Consider the following 13,127-nt stretch of genomic DNA (forward strand, 5'->3'; position numbering starts at 1 on the left):
CCCGGCTAATTTTTTGTATTTTTAATAGAGATGGGGTTTCACCGTGTTAACCAGGATGATCTCGATCTCCTGACCTCGTGATCCACCCGCCTCGGCCTCCCAAAGTGCTGGGATTAAAGGCGTGAGCCACCGCACCTGGCCAAAAATTTTTAAATTTAATTTTGAATGGGTAATAAAGTCCTATGATTTGAAAACCAGAGATTATCAAGAGATTTATGGTAAATGGTTTCCCCCACCCATGTCCTCCATCTGTTCAGTTCCTCCTCTCCCCAAATAAGTAAACACCCTTTAGTTTTTTGTGTCCTTCAGCCTTCTTTATTCCAAGTAAATATAGAGTTTTATTCCAAATCCTACCCCTCTTCACACAAAAACTTGTTGTGCCTCCTGCTTACTTCATTGAACTCGGTATTCTGAAGATCTTTTAATATCAGTTTGTAGACCGCTTTCAGTTAGCCTCTTAATTTACCTTTTTCCTCAACAGATCAAAACTGCATTCTTGTTAGTCATTTACACGTAAGTATAACCGCATTTCAGTGCCTTTGTAGCTGAAAGAACTGCTGAAGCAGAAAGTTGACTGTGTGTCTGGTGATGCAGAACCTTGCTATCTGAAGACCTTAAGTCTCCTTCACTTAGCTAAGAAAATTCTGTCTGGTTTCTTGCCTCTTTTATTTCTCTTTTTTCTGCCCTTCTCTCTTCTAACCTCTTTTGTTCTTTTGGCTTCTAAATGCTAATTCTACTGTTATTATAGCTAGGATTTCTCTTTCCCACACCTTTCTGATAACCTGATATCCTCAAGTGGAGAGTCTGGGGGCATGGGAAGGAAAAGAGGTCGCTTTAGCCCTAGACCACTGTGGTAGAAGCAGAGGAAGTTCAGGTGTAAGGACCCCAAAACTTTTGGACCTCAGTAAGGACACAGACATTGAGAATTAAATTATATATTATTCTCATAATTCTTAGAATTTTGGACTTATTTTTATGCCCTTCATCATATATTACCACTTGAGATCTAAGGACATGTTTTGGCAGCTGATTTGCTTAGATATGGAAAGGTCTAGAATTCTTCTGTTCTGACAACACCTAGGTCTATCTCTGGCATGTTTCTTTAATATCTGAATGATCTCTAATTTAGTTTGTGCAGATGTTATCCTGGACATCAAAGATTTGCAAGGAAAACAGCCGGGGTAAGTTTCCTGCCATGTTTTCCTAAAGGCTTTATATAAAAATCACTATCCTCCAATGGCATTTGGAAAAGAAAAGGTATTCCCCATTCATTACACATTCACCAGAGTGGCCAAAATGAAACAGACACCTAATACCAAGTCGAAGTGTTGGCAAGAATGTAGAGTAGTTGGACCTTTCATTCACTTGGGGTAGAGGTAGAAATTGGTATAACCACTCTGGAAAACTGTTCAGCAGTATCTACTAAAATTAAACATATGCCTATGACTCAACAATTCCAATCACAACGGAAAAATGTGGAAGAATTCTCTTAGCAGCACTGTTTTAATAGGTAAAAACAAACCTAAGTGTTCATCAGCAGTAGAAAGGATAAAAGAATTATGATATATTCACACAGTGGAATCCTATACAGCAAGTAAGCATGAACAAACTACACGTACACACAACTTGGAGAGGATCTCACAAATGTACTGTAAAACAAAAGAAGCCAGACACAAGAAAGGGTACTTACTGTAGAATTCCATTTAGATGAAGTTCAAAATTAGACAAAATTTATCTGTGATGTTAGAAGTCAGGAGAGCAGTTTCCTTGGTGGGGCAAGTTAGGAGGGAGTCCCTAGAATACTTGTAATGTACTTGATCTGGATGCTAGTTACACAGTAATCATGACTAATGATGGGAAATGTCTGCCTTCTTTGGGCACATGGATAAAAAGGCATCATTGCAGACTGGCTGCTTGGCTGTAGTATGTGTAACACTGGGATGTTGTGCCTGAGACATGACAAGCTACCTCCTGTTCTGTTTAGGCACTCCACCCCACACACCCTGTACACATACCTGAGGGACCTGACTGGGTTATAACTTAACTTTTTTTTTTTTTTTTTTTGAGACAGAGTTTTGCTCTTGTTGCCCAGCCTGGAATGTGATGGCACGGTCTTGGCTCACCGCAGCCTCCGCCTCCTGGGTTCAAGCAATTCTCCTGCCTCACCCTCCGAAGTACCTGGGATTACAGGCATGCGCCACCACGCCCGGCTAATTTTATATTTTTAGTAGAGACGGGGTTTCTCCATGTTGGTCAGGCTGGTCTTGAACTCCTGACCTCAGGTGATCCACCCGCCTCGGCCTCCCAAAGTGCTGGGATTACAGGCGTGAGCCACTGTGCTTGGCCATAACTTACCTTCTAATTTGCTTTTCTTCCTATTCCTAGAGGATGCCTTGTTTTGCAAGAGCTTGATGAACTTGCTCTTCAGCCTGCATGTTTCGTATAAGAGTCCTGTCATTCTGCTGCGTGACTTGTCCCAGGATATCCACGGGCATCTGGGAGATATAGACCAGGTACTATAATGAGCCTTCAGTACAATACCGTGTGGGGATGGGGGTCAAGGGAACGACCTTACTGTCATTAGGTCTCACCTCTCTTCTTTTCCCCAGGATGTAGAGGTGGAGAAAACAAACCACTTTGCAATGGTGAATTTGAGAACGGCTGCCCCTACTGTCTGTGTAAGTGTTGTACCTGAGCCATGGGGAATAGCTTTGTCATTCTTTCCATTCTACTCCATGTGAAGTGACTTGTGTCCTATAGTGGCTTGTGTCCTGAGGCCTGTAACCCACCTGTAGGTGGCCAGGTGACCACAGTTATTATATTACCCCCACAGCTGTGTGTAGTGAATCACACCAGGCATTCTTTTCTTTCAGTTACTTGTTCTGAGTCAGGCCGAGAAGGTTCTAGAAGAAGTGGACTGGCTAATCACCAAGCTTAAGGGACAAGTGAGCCAAGAAACCTTATCAAGTAAGATAAGTTCAACTGGGATTCCAGGAATTGACATGAGCAAGGTCAAAATTCATATTGGGCCGGTGCATAAAAATGGAGCCCCTGAGCTAAATTTCTTATTTGCTTTTAAGCTAGATTTTTTCCTATGTGATGAAAGAAGTAGAAGATCATATGTCTTATCACAGCACTATTATTAATTCACTCTGCATATTGAATGTTCGTTTTTCCATAAAGACTTACTAGTTAGTGGTAATCAATTTCTAAACCTCCTTTACTCTTAATTAGAAAATAAAGTTGGGTTTGAATGTGCCAATTTTATTTCCCTTTAGAAGAGGCCTCTTCTCAGGCAACCATACCAAATCAGCCTGTTGAGAAAGCCATCATCATGCAACTGGGAACTCTGCTTACATTTTTCCACGAGCTGGTGCAGACAGCTCTGCCATCAGGCAGCTGTGTGGACACCTTGTTAAAGGACTTGTGCAAAATGTACACCACACTTACAGCACTTGTCAGATATGTGAGTATTTGAGACAAGCAGATTCGCCCCACCATTCTACCCCAGTGAGCCACGAGATGAGGCTGGAGCAGCAGCCCACTGCTGCAGAATGCCCCTAAACAAGAGAGCGTTTGCCTCCATCTTGGCAGGTCCTGGTTTCGTTTTAGTTTGGTCAGTAGGTGGCAGGCATCTCCACAGGCCAGGGAAAAACAGTTTATAATTCTAATCTGCTTTTGGGCCAGTCACGGTGGTTCATGCCTGCAATCTTTGCACTTTGGGAGGCTGAGAAGGGCGGATCATCTGAGGTCAGGAGTTCAAGACCAGCCTGGCCAACATGGTGAAACCCCGTCTCTACTAAAAATACAAAAAGTAGCCGGGCGTGGTGGCGGGCGCCTGTAATCCTAGCTATTCAGGAGGCTGAGGCAGGAGAATCGCTTGAACCCAGGAGGCGGAGGTTGCAGTGAGCTGAGATCGTGCCACTGCACTCCAGCCTTGGCAATAGAGTGAGACTCCATCTCAAAAATTAAAAAAATAAAATAAAAATCTGCTTTTGGAGGCCCTTAATTCTTTGGCATGTATGTGGCACCTGATTGAGAATGAATGCCTCTTTTAAATACCTTCTAAGGTTTAATCTATAACTATCCTAGAATTAAATCTGGGCCCATAATGCATAGAAATTATACCATTTCTAACCAGTCTGGACACTAAAGAGATGTTTATTCCTTTTTTCATTCCTTTACCATGTAGGTGTTAAATGCCTTATAGATCAAGTACTAAGGTGGGGAAGAAAATTATTTTTTATAAAAATACAAGGCATACCCTGCCCTTACTGTTTATGTTTCTAGCAACGATCCATATTAAATACTTAGAAAGGCACAGATAACCCAAGAAAGATGTGGACCACCCCGCATCACAGTAGTGTGGCTCTCTCAGAATGTGTAGCTCTAGGTACATGTGGCTAAGCTGCTGTAGTGGAAATACTGAGAGCCTTTTCTCTTTATTGGCATCTTTAAAAGGAAAAACAGCAAAGTTGTTGGTTTTTTACATGCAGGGACTATCAGCCTGAGGAATTTTTAAAGAAATGAGCAAGTCAGAAACAAACTCTTCATTACGTATTGTCTGGGAAGCTTAGGAGCTTTGGAGGAGAGGAATAAGGAAGCTTGTGTTTTGGCTTCTCTGTGAATTTTTCTTTTCCCTCTTCAGTCAGAATGATGAGTCACACTCCATAAGCTCACTGCAGCAGTCACTTGTAGTTTCACAGGATGGTCTACTAAATCTAGGAATCTTTTTTTATTAGTATCTCCAGGTGTGTCAGAGCTCTGGAGGAATTCCAAAAAATATGGAAAAGCTGGTGAGTTGAGAATGCCTTTCCTAGGAATGGGGGAAGCACTTTTTACTGCTGGTTACATTGGTTTCCTTCTCCCTCGTGCAGGTGAAGCTGTCTGGTTCTCATCTGACCCCCCTGTGTTACTCTTTCATTTCTTATGTACAGGTAAGAGATTCAGAGGCAGTACCCAATAGGTCTTCAAGAAAGGATTTCTTACATGCCCAGGGGACTATTGATCACCTGAACTGAGCATATATAAACTTTTTTCCCTGCTTACCACAAGCTGGAGGTACCCATCAGAGACCAAGCCAAGGCTTGAGGGCTTTGCAGCAAGGAGATCTTTATTTATGTAAAGAAAACTGTTTCACTTAATTTGGAGAAAGGAAGCATATATGTTTGCATTTGGAGCAAGGAAGGAACAAGCATGCTCGGGCTCAAGGACTTGGTTTATTCCTGGGTGACTGAAAGTCCATGCCATGAGGCATCCTCTGGGAGTGTGAGCAGAGTAGCAGCAAGCACATGAAGGAGGGCTGTGATGAGAGGGCAGTGCAGTGAGGGCACTTTCAGGGAAGTGGAAGGACGTGGGCTTTGTAAGTGTCATTTGGTCCTAAATACCATCAGATTGCTGCAGTACTTGAATCTCCTTTACTGTTTGCTTAAACCAGTTTTTTAACCTCACCACTACTGACATGTTGGGCTAGATAATTCTTTGTTGTGGGATCTGTTCTGTGCATTTGGGGATGTTGAGTGGCATCCCTGGCCTCCACCTACCAGATGCCAGTAGCAGCCCCCTAGTTGTAACAGCCAAAAATGTCTCCAGAAATTGCCAGTTGTCCGTAAGGGACAAAATCACCCCGGGTTGGAAAGAGGAAGAAACTAGAGATCTACTGTCTCCTAAGGCCACTTAGTCATGCAGTAAATGTATCACAGGGCTGTTACTGATCTTTGAGGAATCAAAGAGAATAGGTCCACTAAGTGTCAATCTCAGCCAAGATTCTAGAACCAATTATTAAAGCAATGGATCGTGACCACTTTGATAGTGATGCTTCACTTGTTTTCTGCCTCTGCATCACTTACAGGCACAATATCATTCTATCAGTAACTTGCCTCATTATGTGTATTCAGGGTGCCTCTTCCCCTCCCTTTAAGAATCAGCAATCAGCTGTGCACGGTGGCTCACGCCTGTAATTCCAGCACTTTGGGAGGCCGAGGTGGGTGGATCACCTGAGGTCAGGACTTCGAGATCAGCCTGGCCAACATGGTGAAACCCCATCTCTACAAAAAACACAAAAAATTAGCTGAGCATGGTGGCGGGCACCTGTAATCCCAGCTACTTGGGAGGCTGAGGCAGGAGAATCACTTGAACCTGGAGGGCGGAGGTTGCAGTGAGCAAAGATCACACCGTTGCGCTCCAGCCTAGCAACAAGAACGAAACTCCATCTCAAAAAAAAAAAAAATAAAGAATCAGCCATCTAGTGGGCTGTCATCTGGGTTTAGCTGAAGGAGTTCTTAGTAATGGGCTGATAGTTGAGACTCTCTGTCACCTTGCCTTTGTATCAGTTTTGTGATCTGGGTCAGGAATGCATCATCCATTTTCTATATCCAGCCATCCAGCCAGTAGTCAGCTGTCATAAAGCTATTACTTCCGGTCCTCTCCTTTTATCTCACCCAAATGCTTGCAGGAATGCTTTCTCAAACCTCATGCTTGTAAATTTTCATGTGGGTGCCATTCGTCAAACAAATCTGTTGTCTATATATAGGATATGTATCTGTCCATTCCCACATTTGGGTTTTGAGTTACCTCATCTCCAAGTCTTAATGATACCTATAAAGACACCTTTCACAAAATATGCTATATAGACTGAGACAGTCCTCAAAAAAAAAGGAATTCAGGGAGAGATGCTCATACCGTATATCTCTCACCTTAGAGATTCATGGTGTCCATTTGCATATTAAAGGTGCTGAGACCAGCCATGGTGGTTAATGGAGGCTGAGGTAAGAAGATCACTTGAGGCCAGGAGTTCAAGACCAGCCTGGGCAACATAGTGAGACCCATCTCTACAAAAAATTTAAAATTTAAGCCAGGTGTTTGCCTATAGTCCCAGTTACTTGGGAGGCTGAGGTAGGAAGATCACTTGAGCCTAGGACTTGAAGGCTGCAGTGAGCCATGATCATGCCACTATACTCCAAGGCAACAGAGTGAGACCTTGTCTCAAGAAAAATAAAAACAGTGCTGAGAGTTCCAACAGTATGTTCATTAGTAGTTTTCAGACCTATTGAAGAACATTTTTAAAAAAATAACAAATGTTACTATTTGGCAGAATAATGTTCCATAGAGTACAGTTTGGGAAATACTGCTGTTAAATCCTATTTACTACCCTTGTTATGATTCAAAAGTCACATTGTCTAATCATTTTATTAGAACGGGTAATGCTTAGACAACCTCTACCTTGTGTCTGATATGTTAAGCTCTTTTCTCACATCATCTCATTCATCCTAGCTATAGGTTATGATTAGTAGTTATCCCCATATGCATGATGAGAAAAGATTAGAAAGGTTAATCAGAATGCCCAAGAACAGACCATGAGTAAAAGGCAGATCTGAGACTTGAACCCAGCTAGTTAGACTCGATAGCAGGAATTGGCACACTTTTTCTGTAAAGGGCCAGATAGTAAATGTGGGGCATACAGTCTCTATCACACCTACTCAACTCTACTATTAGAACATAAAAGCAGCCATAGACAACATACAAATAAACGAGCATGGCTATGTTCCAATGAAATTTTCTTATCAAAAACAGGCAGTGGGCCAGATTTACACTATAGGCTATAGTTAGTCAACCATTGCTCTAGAGTCATACCTGGTACTTGTTGACATGTAAAATGTTGGAAGGTTTTGATTTTCGTATTTCTGACCCCATTCTTAAGCATTTTCTTCGGGGAATCACTACTTCCTAGACTGCTATTATTTCCCCCTCATTACACAGTAATCAGTTTCATTTCCTCCCTAGGCATTTTCCTCCTCCTCCATCCATATTTGACTTAAAGCCTTACTGACAAGTCAGCTGATCTGCAGGCAAACATTTTACATTTTTCTGTTTTTGTGAGATGTATTTAATGAGTGCCCCTGGGCAAGAGCCCATGCATGGTTCCATGAACTCCAACCCTTATCTAGAAATGGGGATTGCATTTTCCACATCTCTCAGTGAACTGTTTTTCTCTTGTAGCCCCCTCTTCATTTCCCCAGTTCCTTAGATCTCAATGGAAAGAAAGCAACAAAAACCATTGCTGCAACTCTTAGCATCCGGCCCAGAACTGTATACCTTTAAAAGATGCTTCTCAGGGGTCGGACGTGGTGGCTCATGCCTGTAATCTCAGCACTTTGGGAGGCCGAGGTGGGAGAATCACAAGGTCTGGAGTTTGAGACCAGCCTGGCCAACATGGTGAAATCCCATCTCAACCAAAGATACAAAAAATAGTAGGGCACGGTGGCTCACGCCTGTAATCTCAGCACTTTGGGAGGCTGAGGCAGGCGGATCACAAGGTCAGGAGTGCGAAACTAGCCCGGCCAACGTGGTGAAACCTCATTTCTACTAAAAAAAAAAATACAAAAATTAGCTGGGCATGGTGGCAGGCGCCTGTAATCCCAGCTACTCGGGAGGCTGAGGCAGGAGAATTGCTTGAACCCGGGAGGTGGAGGTTGCAGTGAGACAAGATCACGCCACTGCACTCCAGCCTGGGCAACAGAGCATGACTCTCTCAAAAAAAAAAAAATTAGCCAGGCATGGTAGTGCGTGCCTGTAATCCCAGCTGCTCGGGAAGCTGAGGCAGGAAAATCGCTTGAACCTGGGAGGCAGAGGTTGCAGTGAGCCGAGATCGCACCATTGTACTCCAGCCTGGGCAACAGGGCAAAACTCTGCCTCAAAAAAAGATGCTTCTCTTCCGGCTCTAATTTTAGTCCTACCCGGATCAGTTGGAATGGGCAGGGAACAGGGTTGATCTAAGGAGTTCAACAGGGCCCCATCTTGGACACAACCTCTGGGAAGATGGTTCACTTCCCACTTGGTCAGTGAGGTCGATCCGTGACTGCTTCCTTGCCCCCACTTAATAGGGCTTCACCCTGTACCATCCTCTACCCTGCCTTCCAGGGCCAAAAACAGATTCCTGCATACCAGCCCCCCTGGAATGTCTACAGTTCCTTATTTTCCAGAACGTGGCATGTGGAACAAGCCTCCTGTGTCTCTCATGGCTCCAGCTGCAGAGCCTCTCTGTATTTTCAGGTCTGTTTCTTTATTCTGTTGTCCTTGTGGAGCATGGTATGTTCCCTTCCTAAGAAGGTTTGGAACTCCCCTTGAGGTAAAAAGCTTCCTACATTTCTGTACCTTACATTTGGGTGGTTTTTCTCCCCAGTCTCTCCTGACTCAAGTCTTGATTTTCTTTTGCTTTATCAGAATCTTATACTTTTTGGTTCCTTTTATTAGTTCTTCATCCCTCTCCAGGAGCTCTTTATTACCCAATAATTTACAACACAGGGAAGTGTTCTGTGACCCTTTAAATCCTTCTTGAGCATGATAACCCATTGCATAAAATATATATGGTTTTGGCTTTGCTGAGTAACGAAAATAAAATTTTACCTGGTGATTGCTTGTAAGTGGGAAGACTGCAGGGCCCTGCAGCAGCCTCCTCAGCTTCCTCTCCTTTATGGAATCCTTTTAGCCCACTGGCTAAAATAGACATAGAAATGTCTATTCCTGCTACTACCTTGACAGTCCCCATTTTAACCTCATCAGCCCCTTGGCTGACCCACTGCAGTAATAGTCCTGCCTTCAACTTCCGTGTGCCAGCTCTAAGAACAGACTGTAAACCTCCCAACAATTACAAAAGAAAAAATACCTGAGGATTACAAAGCATCACATTTTTTCCCCATCTTCTAACATCTGTTGCACAGATAGTCCTGTTTACTCCAGACTTGGTCCTCATACCCTGTGTAATTACCTTCTAAGAAAATTGCCACTAGTTGGTGGGCCTGGTGGCTTAGGCCTGTAATCCCAGCACTTTGGGAGGCTGAGGTGGGCAGATCACCCGAGGCCAGGGGTTCGAGACCAGCCTGGCCAACATGGCAAAACACCGTCTCTACTAAAAATACAAAGATTAGCTGAGTGTGGTGGCACGTGCCTGTAGTCCCAGCTACTCGGGAGGCTGAGGCACAAGAATCACTTAACTCAGGAGGCAGAGGTTATAGTGAGTCAACATCGCGCCACTGCACACCAGCCTGGGTGACAGCAAAGCTCTGTCTCAAAAAAAAAAAAAAAAAAATTACCACTAGCACATGCTAGCTCTACAAAAAAATCAGGAATAAGAGAATGTGTTTCTATTTCTTTAGAATAAGAGTAAGAGCCTGAACTATACGGGAGAGAAAAAGGAGAAACCTGCTGCCGTTGCCACAGCCATGGTAAGCTGCTGACACTGACCATTAAAATATGGTTGTTAGTGAACCTTGAAAACATTAAGCAAAAGAAGCCAGTGACAAAAAGACCACGTGTTGTATCATTCTATTTTCATGAAATGCCCAGAATAAATAATCTAAAAAGGCAAAGTAGATTAGTGGTAGCATAGAGCTAGGTAGGTTGGAAGATGGGGAGACTGGGGTGACAGCTAAAAAGGGTATGGAATTCTTTTGGGGATGATGAAAATGTTTTAGAATTGACTGTGATGATGGTTGCACAACTCTGCAAATACTGAAAAAAAATACATTGTGAGTGAATTGTATAGTATATGAATTATAGTTCTATAAAGCTGTTACAAAAAAGTGTGTGTGTGTATTATATACATGGCTGCTTCTCAATTCAGGGATTTTATGATCAGATGGAGCATCTTATTTTTCCTCTGAACCAAAAACATGTTTTATTCAGGAAGCACCAGAAAATCTTGAGTTGAAATAGAAATAGTAAAATAACTTACGATACTCAATTGGGAGAAATTATTTTTAGGTAAAGTTGGTGAATGCAAAAGGTGCTCCCTAAAAGATGTGTAAGAGTCAGCAGGGGTACAGGAAAGGAGGCACTTAGTACATTGCTGGCAAAGGTGAAAATTAGTACAGCCTCTCCAGAGGCTTAGCAATGACTACTGAATCCCAGGAGATAAACATACACATTCTGATGTAACAGTTTCACTTTTAGGATATACAGGCCTGTGTACAGGATGGTCCTCACAACATTCTTTATAAATGTCAAATATTAGAAACAAAGATATCCATTAATAGAGGACTGGCTAAATAGGTTATAGTATATTTATACTGGAGAGATACGAAAAAAATAAACATCTAAATGTTCAGCTCTCTGGAATTATCTCCAAGATAATGTTAAAAAAAAATGTGTACAGTATCCTCATGGGTTAAAAATATATGTACACACACACACACACATATATACATATACACACAAAAAAATGTAGGACCTACAAATTACAATTCAAGTTAGGGGGAAAGATATATAATCCCAGCAGGGAAAATTCATATCCAGACCAGAACAAGGAAATAGAGCTAGGGCCAAAATAGGCTTAAGAATATCAAGTCAGAAAAGCAACTAAATTTCTGCAAATGATCCTGCCCTCCTCAGCCATTCTCTAGATAACAACAAATACTGGAATTATAAATGAAATGGATCAGTGCAATTATCTCTACTGGCATTTGGGTCCTTCCAGATTGAACTGCCAAAAATTTTAGATTACTGGTATGCAAGTACAACTGCATTTGATTGGGAGACAGACTAGTTTTCCCCTAAAGCCAGTTTTGTAAGTGACAGCTTCAGAGGAAAACTTCAAAAACTGTTGAACCTGAAATTTAAGTCTTATGTTCTTTGCCCTTAGGCCAGAGTTCTTCGGGAAACCAAGCCAATCCCTAATCTCATCTTTGCCATTGAACAGTATGAAAAATTTCTCATTCACCTTTCTAAGAAGTCCAAGGTAAACATTCTCTTATTATGTGCTACCATTCCCATTTACCTTCTTGACAGATCTGGCAAACTAAAGCAGCACAACTACAATGGAGGAAGAGAGACTCCGGGCCATTTGTGTGTTTGCCATCCCCCCAGTTGTTTTTTTTTTTTTTGAGACAGTGTCTCATTCTGTCACCCAGGCTGGAGTGCAGATTAAAGTGATCCTCCGGCCTCAGCCTCCAGAGTAGCTGGGACTACAGTTGTATGCCACCATACCCCACTAGTTTTCTGCGTTTGTTTTTGTAGAGATGGGGTCTCACTATGTTGCCCAGGCTGGTCTCGAACTCCTGGCCTGAAGTGATCCTCCCACCTCGGCCTCCCAAAGTGTTGGGATTACAGGCATGAGCCACCACACTTAGCCTCTTTGCTGTTCCTGATCTGATGGCCTGAACCCCAGCATACAGAAGGAAGTGGGTGTGTGCTTGCTTTAGGTAGAAATGGAAAGAGTTCTCAGAGGTGAACTAAAAATGGCTTAAGCTGTTCTGGCAGGACCTATGAGGAGGGAGATGTCCCATGCTTACAATCCTGTCACAGGTGAACCTGATGCAGCATATGAAGCTCAGCACCTCACGAGACTTCAAGATCAAAGGAAACATCCTAGACATGGTTCTTCGAGAGGATGGCGAAGATGAAAATGAAGAGGTCAGTGCTGGCTTCTGTCTGGAGCCCAGCCACTCTTCCTAGCTGGTTAGCAGCCTATCTGGGAGCAGTCACAGATTAGTGGAAGGGCAACAGACTGGGAAAGGGCTAAAAGGTGATCAGGCAAAGATGAGAGCCAAGGACTCAGCAGGGTTGTAAACTTTGGACCACACAAAATCCTATGAAGTTGCCCCGACTTGTTTGGTAAACACTTCCAGGAAGTAGGTGGTAACAAAACTATGTCCTGCTGTGGGTCCTCTTCCTGTTAATCTTTTAAACTACTGGATGATGACCAGCTATAGCAGTCTGGCTCAGAAACTAGTTTACCTCTTATGTCATGTCCTCATTCAAAGGCCACTCATTAGTTTGGGTTAAGGCTTCTTCCTTCAATTCATGCCAATGTCTTATCCTTTTCCCTTGTGGTTTGTTCCTCTCCCTTTACTCTTACCAGTGACAGTACCGCATCCCCATCCCTGCACCATCTTTGAAACAGAACCCAATGTTTCCTTACTTCTAGCACCTAAAATTTTCATCTTAGGTTTATCTAATAAGTAGCAAATCAGTAGCCCACTCCCATTTCAAAAACTGGAAGTTTACATACAAGTGCCCTGGATTTCAGAATTTTGAACATGCATTCTTCAGATGATCACACTCCAGGCTCTAATGTACCTGGCCCCATCCACTCCCTTTACCCACTTGGCAGCTGCACTCAGGAGAGTCAT

The 13,127-nt window shown here is 42.9% G+C and overlaps 1 protein-coding gene across 10 annotated transcripts in view; it reads left to right on the plus strand.

Annotated features, from left to right (window-relative positions):
- FANCI (FA complementation group I) overlaps window positions 1–13,127 on the plus strand; it is a 73,109-nt gene that overhangs the window by 58,955 nt on the left and 1,027 nt on the right. For 6 of the 10 annotated variants that reach the window (XM_063652914.1, XM_063652917.1, XM_063652919.1 and 3 more), the window contains 11 exons: window positions 1,130–1,181; window positions 2,386–2,513; window positions 2,610–2,678; window positions 2,874–2,967; window positions 3,279–3,466; window positions 4,743–4,796; window positions 4,878–4,937; window positions 8,920–9,051; window positions 10,155–10,223; window positions 11,639–11,734; window positions 12,301–12,408. In XM_063652914.1, the coding sequence (XP_063508984.1) occupies window positions 1,130–1,181; window positions 2,386–2,513; window positions 2,610–2,678; window positions 2,874–2,967; window positions 3,279–3,466; window positions 4,743–4,796; window positions 4,878–4,937; window positions 8,920–9,051; window positions 10,155–10,223; window positions 11,639–11,734; window positions 12,301–12,408 (1,050 nt within the window). The remainder of the gene's footprint in view (window positions 1–1,129; window positions 1,182–2,385; window positions 2,514–2,609; window positions 2,679–2,873; window positions 2,968–3,278; window positions 3,467–4,742; window positions 4,797–4,877; window positions 4,938–8,919; window positions 9,052–10,154; window positions 10,224–11,638; window positions 11,735–12,300; window positions 12,409–13,127) is intronic. The other 4 variants (XM_054450358.2, XM_054450360.2, XM_054450359.2 and 1 more) reach the window with 1 other exon arrangement.

This window comes from Pongo pygmaeus, chromosome 16 (genome assembly GCF_028885625.2).
Source record: "Pongo pygmaeus isolate AG05252 chromosome 16, NHGRI_mPonPyg2-v2.0_pri, whole genome shotgun sequence".
NCBI classification, from domain to species: domain Eukaryota; kingdom Metazoa; phylum Chordata; class Mammalia; order Primates; family Hominidae; genus Pongo; species Pongo pygmaeus.